Below are 27,680 nucleotides of genomic sequence, written 5' to 3'. Positions count from 1 at the left end.
CATTGTCTATATAACTTCTACAGAAAAAAAAGTGATTCCTAAGGAGATAAAAGAGCTACTGGAGAGGCTGCTTATGAGCTGAGGTGGCGACTACACAACTTGAGAAGCAGCATTTATCCTTTCTGTGCTTGTGGTATTGCTAATGGGTCTGAAGGACCACGTGTTCACTCCTCTACAAATACACATAAATACTGGCATCAGTTATGGAACATAAACATCTTCTGGGGTAAAGTCCTTTGTGGACTTCAACTCACTTAGTAGCAAATAGTATTAATACATTAAGTAAGGAGATACCAGAGGAGCCTCTTCCTACAAAATGTCTTGGAAAGATGGTCTCTGCTAAAGAATGTCAGTCTGAATCTTCTCATGAAGGCCTGGAAGTTCATCTGGGTTTTCATCTAAATCCTCAGGGAGGCCAGTAGGCAAAAGAGATATTATCCTCAGAAACATGTAAATAAGTGTTCTAAACTTCATGTATTATCTTGGGTTGAATGAGTGAGGATTTATTTGGTTTTGGTGGTGTTTTTAGTGTCTTTGTTGTTGTTTTAGTATGTTTATGTTTTTCTTCAATAAGAAAAAGTTATTTGTTACAGCTTATTTTGAGTGAATCTAAGGTGTTTTCCCCTCTCTTTAGCAGCCAAATTAACAATCTCTCCCAATCAGTTATTTACCTCTGACACTCCTACAATCATGATTTGTTCATAACAGACACTTGAAGTAGTTCAAGAACAGAGAACAGAAGATTAAGGAGAAACTCATCCTTACTGAAATTGATGAAACCAAGGTAGTTAATTCCCAGCTAAAGCCTATCACAGATTTACAAGTCCATGATGACCTAGGAAGCTTATAAGACTTTATCTGACAGACTGGAAGTGGTCAGTGCTGAAGGATGCTCAGAATGCAGGTCCCTAAGGCAGGCAGACCTGCAAAAATCCTCCAGGAAAAAGAAAGATTTGAATTACTTATATTTATAAAACAGAAAGTAGGAATAAAACCATCACCACCAAGAATGTATTTTGTTATAAAAGATCTTCCATCGTCCAGACCCTGTCCATCATCATTATACAGCATACAGTGGTAACAAAAAACAGTGCTGTTGCATTTTTCTCAGTCTCAGAGAGCCATGTGAAATACTAAAATTATGATGGTCTGTTTGGTTTCAGGGAAGTGTTTGTACTGAATTAAAAATGCAGTAAAGGCTAATTGGAGTTGATATATCTCCTACTAGATTAATTTTGATTCAAGTACTATATTATATTGACATTGTGTTAGTGATCAAGATGTTCTCTAAACTGAAAGTGTTTCTGAGGGAATAATTACAGCTTGGAGAAAAAACCCAAAAGATTGAGGGTGTAAAGGATTAAAACTATATAAAAATATGAGTATATATTTCTTTTGCTTTAGAGAAGCTACTGAAAAATAAGCAAAAGGATTTGCCTAAGTAATTGAGTAACCCTTGAAAATATTTTGAAGGATCCATGATCATTAGATATGGATGGAAGAACATTCAGTTCAAGGAAGTTGCATAATTTGGAATGCCTCTTGCCTTATGTTAGAAAAAGGTATATAATTCTTAATGTTTTCATAAATGAGAAAAAGGTCCAGGGCAGCACAAGCACAATCACAAAACCGGTGTGATCAGCACAAGCTCTCCTTGTGTTCCCAGCCTTGTTCTGCCTTCACTACTTTCAATATTGCTTTGTCAGGAGGAATCTTCTTTGAATTTGAAGACAAAGTTTCTCCTGGCCCTGAGAAAGTGTAATCAAATCAGTGTTTATGGTTTTGGGTTTTTTTATTGTTTTGACCAATGAGCTGTTCTTTATGAACACAGTTTTCTTGGCATGGACCTGAACTGTTAGCAGTTGACGGCTGGGAGGCTCCATGGAAGCTCTGCTACCTGTAGGAATTCTGCCAGGTACCCCCAAAGGGACTGTATTTACTTTCTTTTCTATCCAAATGCACTAGCTGCCTCCTTTGCCTCATGTGTCCACTTGCATTCACAAATTTGATTTTTTCAAGCTCACCCCAGGGAAGTTAGTAGGCATAAAACAACAGAACGACTTATTTTAGGCAGGGTCACTGTGTGCCTGTACTTTCCAAGATTTTGATTTCCTGTGTGAGAATTTAACATCTTATGACATATGAGTATAAATATCAGTCTTCTTCCTACACACAGAAAAAACAAGACCTCACCTAAGAAAGTCAGCTCTTTTCATTTTGTTTGTTTTGGGATGGAGGTGGGCACGGAGATGTGTCAGCTGCTTGCCATAGAGCTGGAGGGAGGAGACCTGTGTGGGTCAGGGTAAAAGAGAAGTAACTCCTAGCAAAGGAAGGAAAGGAAGGAAAATGGTGAGGAAGCTGAAAATGGCCCTTTATCAAAAAGGATGACAGGAATCTGTGGGAACCTGGCTGGCACTTGGAAGACAGAGGTACATGGATTCTACTGTGTCTTTATGGAAAAATTCAGTTAAACTGCAGTGGGACTTGAGCCTTTTTTTGGGCATCCAGGAAAGCCCCCAAATTGAGAGTCCCCATTCATTTTTTTTTAAAGAATAAGTAAAAAAGAAAAAAGAGTAGCCTCAGCATTAGGCTCCCAGTCAGATTACTCTGTTGCTAACAAGCAGCAAACCCACAGCAATGGACACACCAGGTTTCTCTAACCCTTTGCTATTAGCATGGAAACTCTGCTCTTGGGGACATACTGTCTTTTGTTTTTGCCAGAGGATACCTCAATGGTACACTTAACCTGATGAAATTTTCACCACCTTCTCTGGGAGTAATTCCACAATCTATTCATGGCAAGCTGGCAATATATTTATTTGCAGTGTGTGAGGGATGCCTACATTTGACTGCAAACTCATGCTGCACTTAATGGTTGGCCAACAATAGCTAGCATGGAATTGGGACGTGTTCCCAACCCAAACCAGTCAAAAAAGGAAGAGTACATGTCCTACAACTAATTTTCAGAGTCCTTCCACCCTATCATTATTAAAACAATGAGTAAAATAGTAGTGGATCATGAACATATTAATACCTGTTAAACAAAGTTTCATAAAGATGCTTACCTGCAACTGGCTAATCAGGTGTTATCTAAGAAGATGTAGAAGTTAAAAAAAATAGATAAAGAACTTCAAAACTTATGGAAGCATTGAATATTCACTTGTTTTCCCATTTTTTGCTAGAATAATCTATTTCACAGCCACGCAAACCAACTGATAATTAGCAACCTTGAACAAAATGTCCCCATTCATAAATCAAAATTATTCATCACAAATATTAATTGCAAATTTATCCTTTTTTTTTTCCTTGTTCATGAATATTTTTTCCATGCATAAATATTCATTGAATAGTTTATGAAAACAGATTTTAGTCCGTGGGTTGCTTGTAAGATGTCATTATATCTGTATAGTTCCTACTTGTGCATCACAATTAGTCAATAATTCACACAGGTATAATCTTTTCTCCCTAGAAATGAGATTGTTTGCTTTAAAACCAAAATAATATGGAAAAAAGTATAGGGGTAATTGCAGTGCTGCAATCATTTACAGGAACAAATCACATGGACTAAAATTCGAGTAAAGTATGAAGATTCATGATTATCATGACAAATACCCACAGCTGTGTGGGGATTTATAAGCATAATATATTATAAAAGCACAAATAGCAGGAAACTCTGCTTATTTTTTCTATTCACAAAAGTATTCTTGAATCACAGTATTATTCTAAATGCCCTTTCTCACAATGATACAATTTCCTGTTTTAATCTCTGAGCATTAATTGTAACTGTTTGTCAGCTTCCAAAAATTGTTAGACAAGATAATATCCGAGCTTTATGTTCACTTGAATAGATACTGCAGTCTGTCCTTTCCCTGTCCTCCTTCCAGAGCATCTCTTTTACTGAGGAAAATGAGACAAGCTGCTCTTTCAATTTTTGTTGCTGAGAGCCATTCCCCCATCAACTCGGCACCTTTTAACCCTCATGATGTGATGTTGATGGAGCTGCCACTTAAAAACAAATTCTGTGTGGCCATCAGGGAGCTTCCTGCCGTGATGGAGATGACAGGGCCTTTTTCAGGAGGTTGCTTTTGAATCTGCTGTTGGGGGGGAAACCCTTGTTGTTTGATATCTAACAGCATTTGGTTCAAATGTGAAATCCCTGGGCTCATTCTGGATTCCTCATGTATAGGAGGCAAAGGCACCAGAGTGCTTGGGAGGGAGTAAAATCAAGGGAAGGAAACTCTTGCTTGGCATGAAGCCTTATTTACCCAGTCTTGTGGAACAAACAAGCAAACAAAAAAACCCTGTCCAAAACAAGCCCCACTGTGTAACCCACTGTTTGCACTCAGAGTTCAGAATATCTCTTGGCTTTGAATTCAGTGATTTGAAGTAAGAAGCTATAGGAATGCCCTTGGATAGTGACTCCTTTTCTTTAATACACTAATTATTCTTTCTAGACTTTCTATAATACGGGACTTAACACTGCTTATTTAACAATCTTCTTTTTCTAGCACAATGGCCCTCTGAACAGGTGGAAGGGATTTTATCCAGCACATCTTTGGTTGTTAGCCAGCACATTCTTGCTCTTCCAGACGTGAAAATATTTACATATTAGTATTATGAAATAACATCTTTCACTTTATATAAAATTTGTAAAATGGCACACTAACAGCTTATCACATACTCATTTTCAGCAAAAAAAATTGTACAGAAAAACACACCTCCACCTTGCATTTGCTGCCCCTAGCTAACACCAACATTTTAATGTTAACTCTTTGTCCCTGGGAGTCGATTTTTCCCAGCACAGCACCTAAATGCAAAATGCATTAGCGCAAATGTCTGAACTCCAAACCCATCTGGCATTAGGAGCTATAAAATATTGCCATACTTGTCTACAGTAGATTTTAACAGACTTTCTGGACAATATCATTTAAAAAACATTGTTGTGCAATGGAATTAATTAGCACAAGTAACATGTACAACATAAATTTTTATTGTTTCTTATATGCCATAAAATTTCCAAGACAGAAGCATCTGGTAAAACCATACTGTCTGACTGGGCATGGCATTAGGAAGGCCTAGATGGGAGCAGATGGAAAGTCTGAGGATGAAATAAGAACAGATGGGAAGTCTGAAGGTGAAATTTGAACTTAGGTATTTCGAAGTTCACATGGCTGAACATAAAGTCCCATTAAACGTGGTCCGATGAAGAGTTAAACTGACGGGCTCCACTGTGCCTTCCCTCCTTTTGTATTTCCAGTGTCACTTAGCTGCCAATAATGTTTGTGGCAGCAGTTAAAAAAGCACTTTCCTTAACTCTGCCTGCTCGTTTCAAACCCGAGTTTTTGTCATCCACTCTGTACCTGGGATTTTATGAAAGTGCTATTGCTATAAACATGGAAAAGCATTTTCAGGTTTCATACAGAGATGATGGCTCTCCCTTATAATTTCCCTCACCTTCATCTGGGCAATTGGGCAGGCACAGAAATCTGTGCTGGTGGGGAGGCAGCAGCATGAAGCCAATGAGAGGACTCCCTCCAATGGGAGGACAGACCCATGGGGCTACAGAAGGTAGCAGAGAGACTCACCCATGGCTGGTGTCACCGACAAGAAGCCCAGCTCCTGCAAGCATACCTTCATGTACTGTGCAGTTGGCTCATTTGAATTGGTACCGCTTCTTGGAAATACTTTCCCTCCTACTGTTTTTCCAGCAGAACAGGTCTGTTGCAGTTTTAACTGAGAAATACCATCCAAAATTGTGGGAACAAATATGATTGCTACCTATAGTTAGAGACAAAGCCACAGAGGAGAAAAAAACGGACCTGTTCCTTAAAACTTGGAGTTTTTTTCACACCTTGTTGGGAATCTGTGAAGGGTTTTTGTTTTAGAGTGAATTTACCTCAATTCAATGGGGTTTTATAACGACTGAATTTGTGCAAAATTCTTTGCATGGATGATATTAGCAAATGTGGTGAGCTGAAAAATAAGGGCCTGGTATTCTTACTAAACCATCATACTTTGTATGAAATTCTTACTTTTAAAACTTATGAATCCCTGATATGTGATTGTCAACAGAGATAATTTTTGCAGCTCCCACAGACATACAGAATTCCCAGTTTACAGCTCAGTTTATAGTAAGCAAATACTGTACCTGTTTCTTGTTCTTAAGTCAAGGCAGAGAGAGATACTTTTCAAATTTAAATAAATCACTCTTCTCAAATGTTGGAAAGTGCATGATAATTTACTCACTGATTCTGAAATATTGTTAGGATTTTTTTAACAATTGCCATATCAATTCTAGGACTTGATGTGTCATTTGGAAAGTGCCAAGAATGGACACCCTTTTACAGTTCAGCAAGTTCCCAGGTCTCTTTTCTCATGCACGTGGCCAGCTGGGTATTTGGGAAAGGCCATTGTTGCCAATCCAGGTGGGGCACCTGAGTCAAATTTGTTGTGGGTTTTCAAAGCCCAGGAATTATGTCTTTCTTCAGGCTAACAAAGCACTTTGCCATTGTTGTCAAGTCAGTCACTCTGCTGCCATGTCATGTCATGTCATATCACCTGGGTCTCGAGGATCATCATATTCTAAACTTCTGGAAAGCTTTTGGGTAATGGTCTGAGAAATGACAGGCTCTCACATGTTCCTACTGTACTTGAGGAAGTGCATTTCCCGTGATTAATGGCCTCTCTTCGTGCTCTGCACAATGCTTTTTAAGATTTTTCTTTCCCTGCTGTAAGCCAAACCAAAGAATGTTTCCAGTTTCTCAGGCTCTATTTACCTTCTCTCTCATTAGTGGAGGCTCTCTCTCCTTGCTTTCTGATGATTGTGCACATACTTAAAGCCTTCTGACTATTTTCAGCTGCTACTACTTTGTTCCAAAAATCTGACACAGCGGAACGCATCACCTCGCTGCCGGCGTGCAGCAGGCACTTCCCTTGGACTTCTGCCCATTGCCTTTGCAGTCCAGTGGGGGTACCAGGTAGAACTGTGACTCCCAGGGTTTTGTGGGGACTCACTGAGCCTGACACGTGTGCCCTGCTTCCTGACACCATCCCTGCAACTGCTTCAGAGTTTCAAAGGCTACAGGAGCCTGGCAGAGTGAGGGCAGGGGAGAGAAGGCAGACTGGGCAGCCGATGTAGCCTTTTAGCCGTTCACCATGGACCACCAGAGAATAATGTGCTATAACTCCTTGCCTAAGAGAAGAGCCTTCTCAGCTCTTCAGTACTATCCAGTTTACGAGGTTGTAATCTTTTTTTTTTTACTCTAACTTTTCCCTGACGACAATGCAATGTATTTTTAGTAGAATTCAAGGGTGAGGCACTAAGGTTATACTACCTCACCTAAGGGTTGCCTCATAAACGCAGCATTTTATTTTCATGGACACTGGTGTGGGTGGTTCATAAAATATTGTAAACAGTTTGTTTTGTAGTGAAATAGCCTGGTAAATTATCTTTATTTTTATGTTGTACCTTACAGCTCCCCTGAGCTCTTTTAAGGGATGTTTGTGAGCTGCAACTGTGGAAGGTCACCCCTCTCTTGTTTTCTTGCTAAACTTAAGTGAAAATATGATTTTATTGAAGAAAAAAGTATAAAATATACCAGCTGAACATTGGAAGGATCAAGAGTATTCGAGGTAGAGCAACCTGTTTTGCTGGAATGAAGCAACTGCATTTATTGCCTACCACCTGTGTATCTTTTTTACTGCTGTGGAGCAAAGAGATGCAGCATCTCATTTCAGGTGGGATCTATGGGTCCATTACCCTGCTCAGACTGAGGGGATGGGGAGGCCACGACTGGTGTGGTACCACAGCAGCAGTGGGTGCCACACACAGGGTGAGGGGTGATGCGGAGAGGTGCTGCTGCTGTAACACCCCTCCTGTGAATCCATGCCTCTGTGACTTCTTTCCAGTGCTCCATGGGTGTAAATCACCTACTTGCATGAAAAATCCTCGATTCAAACACATAAATATGTGCTGATGTGTAGGAGTTCTATGGTGGGTCTCAGGGTGTTTGAAAGGCAATGGAATAAAATAAGAATAAAATTACACTGAAAAAAAATGATCCCTACTTCTTTCCTTGGATGGTTTAGGGGCTATGGCTGAAGACACACAGCTTGGTAAAAGTCCAAGTAAACCACACGAATTTTTGTGTCTTTCCTGCTTATTTAAATCTGTTTCAGCTTTCAATTCCTTTCTGAACTCCCTGCAGTTATCTATGGCTCATTTATTTGCACTCAGTAACTATTTAGGGTTGTGAAAGATCTCAGATAAAAGTCTGCTGTCACAGTTAGTGAAGGCAGGACTTCATCCACAGCATATGCATTTATCTACTGACCATTATTGTCAGAGGCATTGTCTTTGCTGTTGTCCAGGTTTTGAGTTCCGTTTTTCTCTTTTAATATAGTGACATATTTGATAAATAATTTACAGAAATGACTGGCATTTTGTTCACAGTGAGTTTCCTGACGTGGTGCTCTACTATTTTTTAAATTCTTTGGCCTTATGAATGTAAGTGCTGAAATAACCTTGTGCCTTTCACATTATGATTGCTCAGGGACTCCAAGCACAGATGAGCTGGGTGCAGTAAGACTGGACAGGTATAGATATGCCTTTTCGTGTTCAGGCTTGGTGCTCAGCTTTACAGTGATTTCTCAAAGCACAAGGTGCACAAGAGACAGACACAGAGTACTCAAATGGATTTCTTGAGGTCCTCTCCATCCCTTTCCTTGCAACCATTTTTCTCTCCTGTGCTCTGGGGCTTCTGGTCTCTACCTTTATCCACTTTCAACACCAGGTTCTCAGTGCTGTAGCAGTGGGATTTTAAACAGTGTAAAATGAAAGCTGCATTTACACAGAGAATGTGTGTTTCATGTAAATATTATTTCCAAGTACTATTACGTAGTAATCAAAATATAACACAACATAGTTATGTATATATTTTTACTAACATATTAGAAGTGTGATAATTAAGAATAATTAATTTGAAATACTTCAGAATTCATATCATTGTGTGTGCAACAGGTCAAGTACTTGTTAATAAAATGGCTGTTCCTAACAAAACTGCACAAACCCAGGATCTCTGCTGTTTAGGAGAAAAGAGCTTTTAAAGCAGTAGCAGTCAAATTTGTAATGAAGAGGAAAAGACAAGCGAGAGTACGAGTGTTGCAGTGTTGATAGCAGGCAGCTGGACAATTCTCTGGAAGATGACCAGTAAGCTCTGACATTACTCTAAGTAGCTTCACGAGAATTGATCCAAGAACTATTCAGAAAACTCCTGTGGCATGATTACACTTAAGTTGAACTCTTTTTTTCCTGTTTTGACTATTTAAAAAATTTCAGTGTTACCACTATACTTTCCGTGAGGTAGATTGCTTACATATGCTGGCTTGGCCCATTTTGGCTATTTTTTTTTCATGGTCAACCTTGGTTTTCTCCTTTTTGTTCTTTCTTGGCACAATCCAATCTAGATTTGAGAATTGGCAATACATATTGTTAGTGTCCATTTAATTCAGCTCTGTCTGACTTGTCTTCACAGGTGTTTTCACAGGGGCAGTTGTTGGGAAGAAAAAAACCAAAGCCAGCAAAGTGTATTGCAAGTTTACTGAGCAGATGTGCCATCTCAAGGGGAGGAAATCTTTCCTTTTTTGGCTCCTAGTTTTTAATGACAACCTCAAATACTAAATATGTTCCTTTTAAGATTCAAATGCCCAAATAAGTTTTATCAACAGCTGGTGAAATGTAAAGCAAAAGTATGGGTGTTTCAAAGAAATTAAAAAAATTCAAGACCATTGGTACACACTGGTTCCATGCAGCAGTAGAACAGTCCCTTCAGCCAGCCTTTGGGGTGAAGATACTGCTTTCTCCCAGACAACCAATACACTGAAGCAAAATGCTTAGATATTGCCTCACTGAATATTTTATGCATTTGGCTGATTGTGGTTTATGAGATTTAGGGCTAGAAGGAACAGCTAGAAATCTAGTCTGATCTCCTGTTTATTTGAACCGGTTAGCCATTGCTTGAACCAAATCTGTTCCTTGACCAAAGGCAAATGATTTTCATTTTAAAATATAAGGACATCTGTGTTTGAAGAAATGGATTTCAGCCAGTACAGTGCCTACTCTTACCAGAGAGTCTTAGGGATAGAGGACAGAGACAGGAAAACTAAAATCTGATCCCTACTCTGTGATAACTTTCCGAATAACAGCAGTGTGTAATGAGGTCAAATGTCATAGCAACATCTTTTAGTAGCAGTTAGGAGATTTATTCTTCTGCTCTGTACTAAAGCATATTTTCTTTCAGTAGATCCCAGTTTACTGAACAAATGTGTTGCTCTAAATAAATGTCCTGTCCCCATTCTGTTATATTATTGCATTAATCTGTAGGTGAGCACCAAATTTGTTCTTTTTATTTCTAATTAATATAATAGCATTGACCAGTATAAGACACAGTAACAATCCTTATATAATCCCAATACTAACACAGCCTTTCACCCTAACAGTGCTCAAGAGCTGCTATTTGGCCATTTCTTAGATCTATTAAATAAGCACCCCCAGAGATGAACAGTGCTATTTTTTATCAGAATATTATGTTTTATTGGTTTGAATGATTAACAATATTCCCAAATAAATCACTTTTTAAAATAACCCTTGCCATCTGAACTTACAGTCTGAAAGATTATGATCTGTTTAGGTTTTTGTTTGTTTTACAGCAGTTACTGAATTGACATCAGTTAATTCTGAAGCACATACTAACTTTTCCATTACTTTGCCTAAATATAACATTAAACTAGTCAAGCTGTAGTTATCAAGATATCTGCTTGCCTATTTAATTTTTATTCAAACTAAAAATCTTCCTAAGTATCTTTGATACACTATAATCATCAGCAGGTTCATTAAAATTAGCACCACTGGCACAAATATCACTGTAGAAAGTTATATAAGCATATTTCTTTAAAATATTTATCTTTCAGTTAATGTAGTTCAGAGTTTCTTTAGATTTTTGGAAGTAGCCATTCTGAAGCCTCGCATCTACTGTATTCTTTGGGGCTATCCTTTGTTTGGGTATGTTGAATGCAATGAGGTCATGATCATTGGTTCCTAGGCAACGACCAACTTCTACTCCAGTGATTAATTCATCTTTATCCATCATATGAAGTCCAAGGCAAAGTAACCTTCTGTGTCAGAAACTTATGCTCCATAACTGTTAGAAAGCCTATGACATTTCATTAGTGTGAGACTTTGAGCACATATTCCAAATGGAAGCTGAGGTCTGTAACATCCATATGCTTCCCATTCATTTTTTTATTGCAGACATTAACATTTTTTGTCAGGTAAATAAGCTAATATTAATCTGTTTATTTTGAAACACACTGTGGGTTCTATATTTAGTGAGATACTGATAAATACATTTGCAAGTATGAACTATATAACTAGACAGAGTAGAAAAATTTTGTGAGGTATTTTGCATTTTTATAGTACCTTCATCTTACCATCCTAAATGGCCTCTGAAAAATGAATTAATGCACTATTGCTAGAAATTTATGCCAGTCACTGCAGTTTCTTTTCTCAGTAAAGTATTGAGCCTGATAAAATGTTATTAGCTTCATTTCTTGTAAGTAGGGAAATGGAAGGGCAAAGTGGTTACGTTCAGCATTTGAAACGTGGGCATCTCATCCATATTTAGGTACCTCTGTGGCCTGATTTTCAGAGTTGCTGAGTGCCAGCATGATCCCATTAGAGTAACTTATCAAGGTCATGAAAAAAATCCTGTACCAGGAATAGTCTTGACTCCATGCCCTGTATGTTAATGATTTGTAAATCCAAAATTGAGATATCAGCTCCTTTATGGATAAGGCAAAAAAGCCAAGAGTTCTTAAGAAAAAGAAGAAACGGGCCACATCCCCTCACTTCCAGTTTCATCAGATCTAAACAATTTCATCTCTATCAGTTGGCATGAGCTCACAGCCATATTATACTGTTCTGAATACCTCCAAACTAGCTTTAGTCAAAGCACAGAATATTTATTTTAAACAAGCTCTTCAAGGTTGCTGCCTCTTGTTTTGATGTATTTCTTCATCTGTGGGCTGCTCACCCTCCTCCCAGAGCAGGCAGGGATAGTTGTAGCCTGGTCCCTGTGGTGAATGGTTATGGAGGATCCACAGGCAGCTGCTTTACTTGGTGGTCTGAGACAAATTTCAATGCAGCAGTGTGAAGATGGAGAATAAATGCAAATTTCTGTAGCAGAGAGTAGAAAAAAGGAATGGCAGGAGGCAAAGAAAAATGATGGCAAGTTAATTGTTCAGCCCTAGATGAAAAGTCCTATGACTCAGCCCCATGGAGACTGTTATCTCATAGCTGTATGCCATCGAGGTTTTACTTCATAGGGCTGGAGAGTGATGGAAATAGAGGCATTAAGCCTTAGCCACCAGCTGGGCAGGGAATTCAGATGCTGCCAGAGCAGGATTGCTGAAATGAAAAAGTTATGTTTAGAATGAGTTCACTGGAACATGACCCTGTCTGCACAAGATTTCTTTTTTTTTTCTTTCTTTCTTTTGCTATCAATTTTTGGTAAGTGGCAGGCAAGTTCTGGGTCAGATTCCTGATATGAAAGAAAAGAGAAGCAGAGAGAAATAAAAATTTTGGAAGAGCAATTAACCAGGGAACAGGACTTAAGAAATAACACCACTGCCATTAACTGTCTCCCCTGCTTTACCCCTCACCCTCATCAGAAGGCAGGGACTGAGGAAGGAAAGGCTGATGTGAGCAAGGGACAAACATTGTCTTTACAAGTATTGAGCAGTCTGGCTCAGTATATCCTGTCTGGTGCAGGGTCTTAACTGCTTACCTTTCTTTCACCATCACCTTTAATTAAGCTCCCTTAAGGGTCACTGTGAGCATGGGAGCTTGGCTTTTTTGTTCTCTACTCATTTTTATACTGAACTGACACTCTAGCCAGATTTTCCGAAGCGTGCAACTCCCTTTTGTATCACATTTTCCACCAGATGAAAGCGTGGGGAAGAAAAAGGGTGAATGTGATTTTGATATATTTTTTCTTTTTTTGAAAGCTGAAGAACTTTATGTTATTCCCATTCCTGCTTTGATAATAAAGAAGTTGTGATTGTGCCTTTGTTTCAAAGCCTGCTAGGTGAAAATTTCCCCCTGTGGTTCCCACAACTCCGCTTTCAGGATAGCAGATTGATTTTGTGAGGAGCTGTTCTCCTGATGCTGCAGAGAGGTGTGCAGCATTTGTGGCATCCTCTTCTCCCCAGAGGAGCCCCCAATAGCCCCATGTACTGTTGAGCACACCCCTCTGCAGTCCCAGGTGGGACATGTCGATGCATTAGCTCCCAAGGAAGGGATGTCCCAGGCTGCACTTCCAGCCCACAATGAGCACAGAGTGTGGTTTTGCCTCATTCAGCAGCTGATTTAGAGTTTGACAGTGGATGTAAAGACAGCCCTGGACAGTAAGGAACTTCATGGAAGGCCTTTGTCCTGGTGTTATGGCCAACCCAGGACACATACAGCAAAGAGTGTCGTGCTGAAATACAGTGCAGAAAACCTCTGTCACAGCTGCAAAAGTAAGACAGACTCTGGTGGGGTTTTGCCTCATTCTGGTCTTTTCACACTTGGGGATTCTTGTGAAAGTGAAAAAACATGTTTTCCATAGCTTACAACACAGGGAGCAGGGGCCCATTGCCAAAATACAGTCTGCTCAGAACATTTCAAATGCTCTAAAGTAGCTAAGCCACCCACACAGAGCTGGTAGAGGGGACTTAGAGATCCATGGGAGATCCACACCCGTCTAAAGCCACAGCTGAAGATCATGTCAGATTCTCTGCAGCATTTGAAATGGCATGAGAAGTCCATGTTGAGGCAGTTTAATGCTTCCCTGGGAGTTCACGGTAGCTGGAGATTGCAGGACCCAGCTGGGTTAGCATAACAAGTGCTGTCATTCATGTGCTTTGTTTTGTATGTGTGTGTGTGTCAAAAACCAGTAGGAGAGGTGCAGAAATGACCCTTAGTGACACCCACCTGGCCCTTTCCAGCTTCGACTTGCACATTGATTTTACTTTTTAATATGTCCAAATTTGGCTTTTATGGAGAAACTAAGATTTTCCAGATGAGTATTACTAGAGGTTACCTATGAGCAGTCATAATTAGCTGCAGCAACAGCATTCCCTCCAGTGTTGGAAGGGGGATAATCCCAAGGTGCTCTTGGCTGGCTGCTGCATGGAACCTATTTTAAGGCTCTTCTGTGGTGGGGGAAGGCATGAGCTCAGGCGAGGGGGATGAAAGATTGCTACAGTCACAGGACAATTGCCCTGCACAGGTTCCTGTCTACCTTACTTGCCTTTTCTGCTCCCTCTCTGCCTACACAGTCTAAGGGACTTAAAAAAAAATAATAAATACACAGAGAAGTGAAACATAACTGGTATAAATGTGGGACATGTGGAAATTTCCTGGGTTTCCCACTGCTGAATTTTGCTGATGTATGAGACTAACAGTACAGGGAGAGTTTTCAAGGTTTTGTGCATTTACTAGAACAAAGATTCAAATTTTTGGGGATTCATTAAATGCTAAACAGTTAGCACAACTGAAAGGAAAATATTATAAAAATAGTCAAAACAAAAACTGCTCCAAAAGGATAACACCAGCAGGGAAAATGTTTGCTTGCTTTCTCTGTAAACAAGTTAGAAAGATTATTTATTGACATGAAAACAGTTTATAAATGATGAGGCTGGGATAGAGCTTGAGCTCAAGACTTTTAATCAACATTATGTTCTGCTTCCAAATTCTCTGGGACTACACAGGGTCCTAAGTAGAAATAATGTTAGGAACAGAAAGAAAGCAAGAACTCTTTTGCAGCCTTTGCTGTTTGTCTAGGTTCCATACTGTGATCATCCCAAAACCTTCATATAGAAGGAAAATAAGAAGGAAAGGCAGGGAAAAAAAGTTAATTTCTTTTGACATCTTCCTAAAAAATGACAATAGAGGTGCAAGTGACGTGGCTTGGGCCTGCTAATTACAAGTGCTTTCTGAGGCAAAACATATAGACAAGACAGATACTGAATTCTCTGTTTTTTCTGCTTGAGACCTCTGCACTTTCCCAGGTCTTTCAAGCTTGGGTTCTGTAAAGTAGGAAAGTTTCCTGCCAAAAACTTTATCTGAGTTGACATATTCCCATGAAAAATCTTCAGCGTTGTTCCATAAACACTTTCATGAAGTAAATAAATAAAATTCCACACTAGCTCTGCTCTGTGTGGTTCCTTGCTAAATATCAGTCCAGATAGGCAAATAATTTTGACAGCATTTTCCGACACAGGAGCTGTCCTAGAAAAAAGACTCCATTGTGTCCTCAAGTAGAGCTACTGGAGAGGAGATTGTCAAACTCCTTTACAATATCAGAGCAAGTAATCCTCACAGAAAGAAAACACATCTTTTTCTGCTGCTGATGAGCTCATCCCATGAGGCAGCATGGTTTATGATAGCCCTTGATCTTTTTATCTTGACTGGTAGTTTGCAGATCCTTTAATTATGCACAAGTAGCACATTTTTTTGGTGAGATCTGTGAGCTGCAGGGCTGCCTAATGCAAGATGATAGCTTCAGTTTTTGTGAGCCTTTTCAAAAGCAATTTCAAAGTTAAGTAAATAGCTCAGAAACACCTGTTGCTTTATGCAGGTGAGGCAACCACTAGCTCATAACCTGAGTTCTTTGACTGTTCTTCTCAGGAAAGAAAGATTTTTCCCCCTTTCCAGCGCTGTTTTGCCCAGGCAGGAGAGAGCTGCTAGCTTTCCGCATTGTGGGTTTGCTTTTGCTGGAAGGGTGGAGAAAGGATGAGTACTGGATAACTTCAGGGAAGATACTGTACTAATACTTTCTTGTGGAAACATCTTATGCATGTATTATGACCCCTATGTTGTATGTAGCAGAATACACACAAAAAAATGTTGTCATTCACCACTCTGTGTTTTGAGAACATTCATTTCTGCCACGTTAAAGCATCTTGAATTTTACATGGCAGGAATCTCTACCTGCACTGTACTATTCAATTCATTAAGAAACAGTAGCAAAACCAGGGAGAATAGCAGAAAGATGATATAAAATAATCTGAGAGGCAGGTGTTGTAAAAACACAAATGAGCAACCTGATTAAATCTGATTTAGAAAAACATTTATCAGATGAATATCACCCAGAATCTAGTAGGCAAATTGAAGATAAATACTTAGACAGAAGTTATGTTTAGCAAGAGTAATTACAACCAAATGCATTAGTTTTCAAAGCAGACAGAAGATTTCTAGCTCTTGCCTGCTTTTGCATTATGTTCTATTATGATATTGCCTGAGTTGCTTCAATTAGAAACCTGAGATGCTGCAGGGATATATTCAATAAAACATCATTTCTAACTGTGCATTCTAAATCCAAATGCATGAATTAAAGGAAATTAAGGGTTTGTCAGGCAGAGAACCTGTGCTGGCCTGTAGAGGTTCCTGTCCCTCAGCTGCTAGTCAGGGTCCCTCACTTCAGATGTGGTAACAGAGCAAGATCCATTGCTGCACGGCGCCGAAAAACAAGGTCAGTTGATGGTGACTCACATGAACCCATGGTACTTTGCTTCACAATGGGGTAACAGCACACGCACAGTGAGCTACTGTGTCTCAGCTGACAGTCTGGAGCAGCCAGCTGGATTGTGCCTCTTGTATAGTGTCACAGCCTGGGAGGTTAAGTCACAGCATGATTTATCTCCATAAACTCCACAGAGTATCATTCCAGGCACACAATCTGCAAAGACATCTCTCCAGATCAGAGAGTCATGAGAAAAGAGCCACATAATAAAAGGCTTGGTTTATTTATAGATAGAGAAAATATCCACAGTATAAAAATATGACTAGGGAAAGATACACTTGTGAGTATTTAAAAGATACAAATAATAATGAACAAGTAAACTGTTTTTCACAGTGCAGCTAGACACTGGTAGGATCGGACAGGCCTGCATACTGGAAAAGAGTTTTTATTTCTTCATTATTGCATAAATTGCAAGCAAACAGCTCCCAGTCAGTGACAGAGACCCAGCTGTGCTCGATATGATCCCACATGTGGCCTGTGGCAAGAAACTCGTTTTTGCATCTCTGACTCAGAACTTATTTATTTCATGGGGGGGCTGTTATGAAACTCAATTAGCACTTGCAAAGCTTTTGGATGGCAGTTACAGCATAAGTGTGAGGTATTATATAATGGGATGAAATTAAGGACAGTGAAGTCTGATTATCAAGGAAAAGAAATCCCAACAATCTGTTAGATTGGGGAATAGTACCATAGGGGAAGAAGTGGATGGCTCATTGCTTGAGTCAGTTAATTCTGGGCTGGATGTGGCACCTGCAAATGTAACGTAGGGCACGACCTTCTAGTAGGAGAGATATGGTGCACATGACCTTATTTCTGTGATCTTGTGCTTGGCTGTATGACCAACTAAGGTTATATGAGCTCATATAAACTTTACATCATTTCTCATGTGTTTCTCATGTGTTTAAGGACTCTCAAAACATTGTTGTGGTCTGTGCTCAATTGATGAATACTTAATATACTAAAGTACTGGAGATCATTAGCATTCCTGAGGTTGTCTGGCATGCTTTGTTTATGCAGTGTGGAAATGGGAAATATTTCTTTCAGCCTTTATGAGATATTGGCAGTGTCACCTCTTATAACCATCAGCCTACCAATTATTTGACAAAATATGCTGATTATTGAAATTGCACTGTTAATAAGCGTCAGTGCCAGAATATTGTTAGGACCTAGAGCCTGTGCCACATGGAGGACACAGACCATGTAGAGGGTGTGCAATGCTGTGCAATGGGTTGGTTCTCTCCTCAATTCCCTAAATCACAGAATTTGCAGACTGACCTGTCCTTGTTAGTTTCCATAACCTTTGTGACTGGTTAGCAATACAAATTTTTATTCCCCCCTGCAACAGCTTATTTATATACTTATGCCCTTGCTAGAAACTGGAGATGGATTGCTAGGTTTTAAGGGGATTGCAGAGAGGAGGAATATTGAGTTCTTTTTTCAAGAGGCAACTCACAGGCCTCTCTTGATTAAGTTTCTTTGTTAGGTACCCACTTTTCTTTTTGTTTAAACCATGAAAGGCAGCAGGCATTCCTCGAGAATGATTTAGATTTTCTGCATCTCTGTGAAAGGATCTTATCTTCACTGAACAAAAAAAAACCCCTCTGAAACATATCACTTGCTGATATACCTAAGTGTACCTTGTGCTGGACTGTGCCAATGTACAATATTTGGAAAAACATTCTCTGAAGAGACAGCCTGGCAGATGTGCTTAAAGAAGTAATTCAGTCACTAGGTTTGAGTGACCCTGACATGCATTTGCCATCGTCTGTTCAGCTCCAGAATATCTGTGGCAGCAGTACACAACGCACAAAAACTAATCTGATGCCATTGTGCTTGACCAGGTACACCAATATAATTGGAACCTTCTGGGCTGGTATATTGATATCCATTGCTATGGATACCTTGCTCTCTAATAATTTCCACTGCTTTAAAAAATGTTTCTTGCAGTAACTACCATCACGACATGACAGGGGCCGTTCCAGTTGCAGGCACCAACCCACTTGCCCTTGGTTTGTTGTTACAGCTGCCTTTGCAAACTGGTCCACCTCCTTATTTCCTGCTTGAGAGGTAGTACCATAGGGAGGGATGATCCTCTCCAATGACTGAGAAGTACTTTCTGGTCCCCCTGCACACAGGAGTTCCCCACGGCACATCACAGCCAGTCCAGGGCCACTGACCAGCCAGACCCCTGATGTGGCCAGCCTGAGAGCAGCCCATAGCAACCAGCCAGTGATGACAATGCTGTTGCTGATGAATGTTTGCTGTGGTGATCTCATGGTGATGTGATGACATTAAGTTGAACAAACAAAGCAGTGGCTAATTGACTCATCAGTAAACATTCTGCTAAACAGAATTAAATGGAGAGAAAGCTCAGTGAAATGATTTAATAGGAAGCTCCTGATGACAGGGTTTTATTAATTATATCTTCACACAGCCAAGGAGGTACAAAATGAGAGACTGGAAAACTTTCAAAAGGTTTTTGGAAAGAACCATCCCAATTTCAGGAGAGGTTGATGTTTTCTGTTTGTTTTTTTTTTTTTTCTCTGAAAGATAATACAAGTTTTTTTGAACAAGAGTTTTTAATGGTTTTTTAATTTATAAGCTGCAAAATAAAAGATATATTCTGTAACAAGTAGGACACCAGAAACACACACTATACACACTCCCCTCCATTAACATAAACCACAATTTCTAAACTATCCAAAATAAAAGCCAATCTTCATGTAAATTAACAGAATTTAAATAGGCAGTTTTTGACTTCTAGTCGGTATTTCAGTAAAAAGAAGTCTACAAACCCCAGAATTTTTTTCAATGAAGGTCCTCTTTTCAATGTTAGCTCTATATGGAGATGGAAATATGTCTTAAAAGGCAACCTTTTTCTTCTTGAGGCTGTTTTAATATAGCACTTCTCACACAAAATTTCTAAAAGGATTTTGTGATGACTCTATAGATGTAATTGTTATAGAATATGTCTTAATGAACAGTTTCCATCCTGTGGCAAGCCTTAGGAACACTATTACTGTGATGTTTCTTTTAACCACAACTTTGTTAAAATAAATGTTATGAAAACTTCCAATAGGAAGGGACCTGTATCAGTTCAAAAGTGGTAAGTCTCCAATTTGACAACCTCAGCTGCTACTTCAATTTTCATGCTCCCAACAACACCCTACCAGTTTTATTAGCAGCTGTGTTAGCACTACACATTTTTCGATGGCATTTGTTGTGAGAGATCTCAGCTTCCCGCAGCAGTGCAGGCCTGCGGTGATCACACAGCTCTCAAACAGCTACAAAGGCGTTCCTTCAAAACTGGCTATTGCAACATTCAGCAGCACCTACTCATGCTCCTGCTTATTTCTGCCAGACTAATTCCTGTCCAGGAGCTGGAGCCCCATCTAAAATTCAACTTCTTCCTCCCAGAGAGCAGCATACAATTATGCCATTTGCAGATTATTTTCCTCTTGACGCTTGCCTATGTGCAGAGGACCAAGGATTTCCACTTTCTGTTTGTGGGACAACGAACCCAGGAACAATTTTATCCTCTCTCAGCATAGCTACAACAATCCTCTGTGTGTAACATGATTATCTGTGGCAATGTTCTTTGATTTCATTTCCCTTCTCCCTTTGCATCCAGGCCCCTGCTCTTAGTAGCTCTTTTCCCACATCTCCAAGTTCATCTCCCTCTCATTTACAAATGCAGAGGTTTTCATGCATGAATCAGCTAGCTTCTTCTCATTAAATTTGTACCATTCTTCCTGCTGCCTCCTCCTGATCTCCCACAACTCCCAATCAAACCACCATGGAGTTGACAAAATCCTTTCCATTGCTCTGACCTCAACCCCCGCTCCCCTGAACCTCTGCATTTGCTTGAACCTCTTAAACATCTGTGTTAACAAGTTTCTTGCTGGGGGATTCTTTCACTCTGCCATTACCTGAGAGCACCCTCTCTTCACTCCTTTCAAGGAATTCCCCATGACAATCCCATATTCTTTGTATAGTCAGCCAGGAAATTTTGCAAGTAAAAATCTGTTCTGGCACAATTGTGTTTCTTTTCATATGGTGCGGGGGACTTTTTTATGTTTACAGCCCTTTCTGGCAAGGACCTGTAGTCAGAGTCTAGATTAAATGTACCAATATGTCTGTGGCATTATTATGAAGGAGAAGCAGATATAATATGTGGAAGATAAATGTTCAGTTCTGGTGATATACAAAATATGAGCTACTTCCTTAATCTTTGCAAAAAAATAATTCCTCCAGTTCCTTAATATTTGCAAGAAAATAGTTCCTCCTTCTTAGAGATCCACACTATTAACATCACCTGTCTAAGCCTTCACAATAATTACTTGCATTATTTTAATCAGAGGAATAACCTTATTCCTTTAAATCTTGATTAAAAATAATTACCAACTATAAAATGTTCCTAATGTTTTTGTTTGAAGCACCTTCTGATGGTTCTGTATCAAGCTAAATGAGGTTCTTCAGGTGTGCTAGGAACACAGGAGTCCAAATGACTCAGAAACCTGCAGTCCATGTGGGGCCTGTGACTTTTAAGTCACTGGTTTAGCTCAGGGGGTACTGATGATCTTCAGTGGAAAAGACAGTGCTGCTGCTCCGTCTGCTGTTGAATGCACATAATACTCACAACTTTTGATTGCTATTACTCGTGAGCACTAGCTTCTGCTTTTCCCTTTCTTGCTATTGTTACTACATCCTCCCAAAAAGCACATCTATTTTATCAGTCTATTTCCAGGATTTATGGAAGTCAGCAGAAAATATTTTTCACACTGCTTTCTCAGGAAGGAACTACCTCAGTTTGGATGAGTTTGGTAAGCTTGCTTGGTAGAGAGCAAATGATGCTCTAATTGATACCCTCAGCAGGAAGGGGTGATAGTGAATAGATTAAAAAGGTTAAAATGCCTTTGATTAAGGTGAGTGAAATGTCAGGATGTCCTAGGAAACAGAGTAGCCTTAGACCTTGGTGCTTAGGTTGCTGCCATTCTGTGCATGAAAAGGAAATACTTAATTCCTTACCTTCCTTCAAGAATGTCACCATTTTATGAAGGAGACACATTCATGCAAATACCAGGGCCTTTATATAAATAGGTGAGGAACCTGGATGAACAGATTATCATTTTAAGCTCTTCTGCTGAAGAAAATAAATGCAGTTAGGTGATTCATAGATTTCTAAACTGGATTGGAAAATTGTATTAGTTTTACAAATTAATTCAGCTGACAGCTGCTGAAAAAATCTTTTAGTTTGTCTCACACTAGAAAGTTCAGTTGCTTTAGCTGATTGCTGGGTTGGTGAAGGACAACAGGCAAGTTAATTAGAACATATAGGCAGTAGGGATAAACATTGTGCTAAATTTAGCAAGGCATTCTCCTAGATTGCATGAGCAGCAGTAGGTGTAACTGCTCTCCAAATTAGGATCAACCATTACAATGAATTTATAGGACTCCCAAGGGCAGTTGACTTAACTGATGCTGCCATGGCTAAATGCCAGTTTTTCTATTGCCCAGTAGCCCTGATTTTCTGTTTTTCTTAGTCAATAACCACAAAATGATAGTAAAATAAATAAAGATAAGCTACATACATACATGTATTTGTCAAAAATGGATTGGGGTGGAGCAAAAAACTGTCTGAAGGTTTTTTAAATTATAGTAATTCTGTCAAGACTTTGTCTTGCATTTGCTTAGTTTTACACAGGGTTGGATCAAATAATGAAAGAATATAAATGCTTTATTCAGAAGTGCAGGACTAAAGACTAGGTGGGTCTGTATCCTTAAATACAAATGCACAAATAAAATGACAGTGGAAAATTGCTTCTGACATTTAAATTAACAGATAAGGAATTAACATTGGTGGGAGTTAATGAGCTTTAACATTATTAACTGTCTTATTAACTGATTGAAAAGCTTACCTGCAAACTGACTAGTTATGCAATTAGGTGTACAGAGAAAAAGCAATCCATCAGCCATTAATAAAAAAAAAAAAAAAAAAAGAAAAGAGGGTAATACTTTCTTTTCCAAATTGGGAAAATGTTTAAGGTGATCTGGAAGGAAAACATTCTATGACAAAGCCTAGGTTTATATGCCCCTGGAAGTATTTGCATGAGATCTGTGATAACTTCTTCCAGGTGTGTCTCAGGCTGAGGAAGAAAGGGCTTGAGATGCTGGATCCACACCTGAGCTGCTCCAAATGCTGTGTCCTGCTGCATGTCTCTATCAAGTGTCCTTACGAAAAATATTTCCTTCAAGACCACAAGGTGAGACTCTAAGTGGTGTTGTTACCTTCTTTACAGTAACAGCTTTGTAATAGATGGATTATGCTGTCAATTCTTCCATTTCTGTGTAACAGTTATGACTTTGTGTGTTCCGCAGATCCATTAAGCTTTATGCTGGCATTTCCATTTCCATCATTCTTTTCATCCTCGATTTATGGTCCACTTAGTTCTGTTTACTGACTTAGGATTACATGGTCAAAGCAGACCAAATTCAACTTTATAATCAGAATTAACAGTGCGGTGTCATGTACTGTACCTCTTTGCTATGGGTTAATGTGAAAAATCCTGGCCATTGATAATTTTTGTTCAACTTATAAAATGTTAGCTCATGATATTAAACATCATTCTGGCTGGCACTGGAAGCAATGAATGTTAGTTACCTGGAATAAATGAAATAACAATTTCAGACAGGAAAAAATGACTTTGGAAAATTCTAGCTGAAATTAATCCTCATTAATCCTTCTTCAGCATTTGTCAAAGATGAGTAATCTAGTCACTAAATTGTTTTCTTAGAAAACACTTCTGCAACTGTCTTATCAAGGCCTATATTCAAAGGAACAAAAGCAATACAAGTCTTGAAAATCTGTATTTCAAGGCTGATTTGTGTTTTGTCTGCTAGGCAACTGCCACTGAAAACATGAGAAGAGAGGAGCAGTCATTCCAAAGGTAGTGCATATGTCTTGGAGTGCAAGCCAAGTTTCAGTCTTCCACCTACCATTCATTGATCCTTCACTCAAACCCCTGGGAAGCTGAAACAGAGCTTCTGCCCCTGCCACTTCCTATGACATACATTATGTTCCTTGCATAGCAACTTTCTCTGTGTTTTCCAGCCTTTAACTGAAGGCTCAGGTCAGATATTAGGATGACATTTACTGTGGGTGAGGGTGGTGAGGTGCTGGAACAGGTTGTCCAGGGAGACTGTGGATTCCCTATCCCTGGAGGTGTCCAAGGCCAGGCTGGATGGGGCTTTGAACAACCCATAACTAGTGGAAGATGCCTCTTCCCGTGGCAGGGATCTTTGAGCTAGATGATGATGATGAAGGATCCTTCCAAGCCTGGATTCCATGATTCCATCTGAAGGTCCTTTCATGGCTGCACTGTGCAAGGGTAGATTCTGCCCATAAAGCAAGTGAAGCATCCCAGAAAGTTTTTGCATGCAGAGTTGCTGTCCTCTGTATGTGAATCAGCACGAGGAATTGCATCAGTTTAAAACGGGTTTGTAGGAAGTAATGCTGGTGTTTTTACCTGTTCACACAGATTTAAAATGGCTACTCCCATTTTGCTGAATCTTCAAATAAATAGAAAGTATAATTTTTCAAATGAATGCATCCTACAAAAAACACTACTCCAGCTATGGAGAAGAGCAGACCAGAACATGGGCCTTTGTCTAGTGTTTTAACTATCACTAAGAATACTGTTTGATTTATAATTTTGCTTCTGTCAGTCTCTATATTTTGGGTTTGAAGAGAGAAATGCATACGTGTGACAGATATTAATCATATATTTTTAAATTTACAGCAGGTTTATTTGAATGTGGCATTGTGAGTTTGCAGTCTCCCTTTGTAGAATTAAGAGAAAATGTGGAGCCGTACTCTGACAGGGCACTTTGTTACCTGTGGAAGTTTGCAGTGTGAATTAGTATATTGCAAATCTTAAAGATCTCTTTCTAATAGGGGTATAAACCCTGTGACAGTACAAACATTAGGAGGAGATGGTACTGATTTACAGCTTTCTAGCTAAAGACAGGAAAGTTTTAGCTTTATTTTGAGATGAAATATGAAATGTAAAGCTCACTTGAGACCATAGCCTTTAAAATACTTAGAATCAGTCAGCTGAGGAATTAACTTATTCTCAATAGGAGTTAACATAAACTATTTTAAAGCTCAGTGTTTACATAGGTCACAAAAGTTGAAAACAGCTGGAGACATACTTCATGCACTATTGCTATCTATGTAAGTAATGGAATTTTGTAAGTGCAATGTACAGTAAACAGCCTACTGAAGGAAAAATACAAGAAACATGAATAGCAGTAATTTGTTAGCTAGAGTAGGTTAACTCTTACTGTGATAAGGCTGACAGGCTTATTAATTAATGACCAAGATTCAGACCAGGTGCATGAGATTTCTTTTAGCTGCAGTTTGTACTGGGGTGTAACAAATGCTGATTAACAAAACAGTACTTACTCTAGAAGTTAACTGGGTGCCAGGTATGCATTTAAGGCCCTATTCTTCAAGCTGCTCTGTGTTCCCTGTGAGGCAGTCATCAACTAGGAGGAATACTGGACCCCATCTTGAAGGTCTGACTGAGTGCTGAGGTCACTCAGCCTTTGATCTTTTTTAGTTCACAAGAAGCCAGAGGCACAAAGTGCTATAAATTCTTACTAGACTCAATTTTGTAGTATTACTTACACACAGAATTTGGGGGTTTATGGTTTAGTTTTCTTGTAAAACTGTTTGGGACTACTGGTACTTCCCACCTGACATATTGTCTAACCCTTCAGACTCCTGTAATATTTGTCAAGCAACAGAAAGACCTTTATATTTTAAAATTCCCTGAGTTTCAGAAGTGGCTGCTTACTCTTTTGTGTTAATTCAAAGTTGGGTCACTGCTAAACCACTCTGGAAAGTCTGCAATCTCTTGTACCCATTAGTACAAACACAGGATTATGATAAAACAGAGATTGTTTCCTTTGCTGAGTTGGCATTTCACAGTCAAAGAAATTGGGTGATTGTTACAGTCTTCACCCCTTTTCATCATTCCTAGTCATTATTTCATCCTTCCCAGAGCACAGCTCTTGTTCTGTCACCTGAGTGTCTGTATTCTTTTTATAAAGCTCAAGCAGAAGCTGTCTGGGACAGCTTTAAAAGTGGATGTTAAACTTGGAGTGATTTAAGGGAAAATTTGTCCTTTTCTGGAGGTTCTGCAGGTGAAGCATCATGACAGAGTAGTCTGTATAAATAAATTAGAAAAAGATCTGGTCCCTTCAAAAACATAATCTAGAAAAACTATATGGATCCCTGAGGAGGGAGCTGGAAATTTTTTACTTACAAATAGTTCCAGGATACGTTTTGTCACCACAACTTGAGACTTCTTTTCACTTGATTGCTAGGGAAAAAGAACAGAGATTAATATGCAGTCAAGGTCATGCTTTGGGCCAAAAAGCAGCAGAAGGTAAGTACACCTACCTCACTGGAGCATCTCATCTCCCCTCTGTAACAGCTGCCTGAGGTTTCCAGACAGGAAACAAACCATTTCACTGAAGCCTGAGCCACATGCCTGGAAACTTGCTTCCTATACTGCAACCAATGCTCACTTGTCTTCTCTGCCCATAGTGTGTGTCCATGCTTTGAGGCTGCTGAGAAGACTGCTGCACTCTTGAAGCTGCCACCTGACTGCACCCTGAGAAGGCAGACAATTCTGGGTTGCAGGTGACTCAGGATTTTTATAAACACAGAAAAAAAAAAAGATGATCATCCTCTTGACAAAAGTGTCTTGTGCCCCATTTCTAAGTTAATGGTAGAAAAGGTCTCTAAAAGGAGGTATCTGGGGTCCTGTGAAGAAAATGGCCAAAGAAAAAAGTCATTTGAAAGCCTCCATACAAAGATCTGACCTGCCTGACTATGGCACCTAAGCTTAGGATCTAATTCGTCTAATTCGTCTTTTCCTATTTTCTAGGGTGAGCGTGTTATTTAAGGGAAGGTATCTTTCTTGGTTCAAGTTAGAATGCTTAGACCCAAAAGATGGCTTACAGGTCAAGCATATGCTGTTAAAAAAAATAAAAGTAAACTAATTTTGACTCATTCTCTGAAATGTTTCAATAGTCTGCATGTCTCAATATCATGTCTCATCTCTGTTCCTTACAGAGTTATGTGATTACTGCCTTCAGCCAGTGAGGGTCAAAGTCTTACACATAGAAACAGGGAACTATTTCCAGAGTTTCGCTCTTTTGTTCAAGTCACCTACAGTGTGAATGCACATGATCAGTAATCTCAAAGAGCTACAGATGTAGTAGCAAATATCCCTTTCACTCAGCTGATGCACTGATTATGCAAATAAATTTTCACTGATAAGCTCTACAGCATCCACTTCTTCAAACTGTCAGGAGGCAAAACAAAGCATATGATCTCCTGATTTCCTAAAATCTTCTATAAAGAACAGAGATCCATTAAATATACCAAATGCCTCAGAACATCCCAGTGGTGTGTTGTTTCTGAGCCCATTTAGCACTCGCATTGGTATGTAATACTGTAGGGTTTGCTGCAGATTAGTATGAGGCAATGTGTTGCCAGTTTGAAAAGAGTGTTAACAATTAAAAAAGTGCCAATCAAAGCAAAAACATGAAACATTACACAGCTATTAAGAATATTATTCAGTCCTTTTAAATGATTGCCAATTTAGATAGTTCTCTTGTTAAATCATTCTTTTTAGCTATTGTACTGAATGCCAGTTTTCAAGAACAAGATGGTCCACAAGCTTAGCTCATTAATGAAGACACAACCTGGTAGGTAATTTTATAATTAAAATGGGTATTTTGAGCACTAGGCTGACTTTTGCTACATATCCAACTCTCAGTTGAGTAAGAGGCTTTATGCAAAATAATTTTAAAGCTAAATTGTAAGAGAAAGGGAGGCACAGTTGAGCATTTTGACTGTTTTGAGCAGAACAGCCTTAAAATGTTCTGTTTATTAACACAGTGGAGAAAGGTTTGTGTAAGGTTAGTGTTAGAATCACTTAGGATGGTAATTCCTTCTGCAAAGCATCTGCATAAATTAGAAAA

General features: G+C 39.2%; 1 protein-coding gene across 4 annotated transcripts in view; it reads left to right on the top strand.

Annotated features, from left to right (window-relative positions):
- Positions 1-27,680, top strand: part of LOC111923643 (uncharacterized) — a 65,462-nt gene that overhangs the window by 36,002 nt on the left and 1,780 nt on the right. The window contains exons 1-6 of one of the 4 annotated variants that reach the window (XM_086881842.1): positions 21,057-21,282; positions 21,359-21,445; positions 22,757-22,885; positions 26,013-26,074; positions 26,236-26,331; positions 27,332-27,404. In XM_086881842.1, the coding sequence (XP_086737968.1) occupies positions 21,437-21,445; positions 22,757-22,885; positions 26,013-26,074; positions 26,236-26,331; positions 27,332-27,389 (354 nt within the window). In that variant the 5' untranslated portion in view covers positions 21,057-21,282; positions 21,359-21,436 and the 3' untranslated portion in view covers positions 27,390-27,404. Of the gene's footprint in view, positions 1-21,056; positions 21,283-21,358; positions 21,446-22,756; positions 22,886-25,047; positions 25,200-26,012; positions 26,075-26,235; positions 26,332-27,331; positions 27,405-27,680 lie in introns of those variants that run through there. The other 3 variants (XR_002861196.2, XR_002861191.2, XR_015284749.1) reach the window with 3 other exon arrangements.

Source organism: Cyanistes caeruleus, chromosome 3 (genome assembly GCF_971803275.1).
Source record: "Cyanistes caeruleus chromosome 3, bCyaCae1.hap1.1, whole genome shotgun sequence".
NCBI lineage: Eukaryota > Metazoa > Chordata > Aves > Passeriformes > Paridae > Cyanistes > Cyanistes caeruleus.
This window is presented reverse-complemented; position numbering and strand designations above follow the sequence as displayed.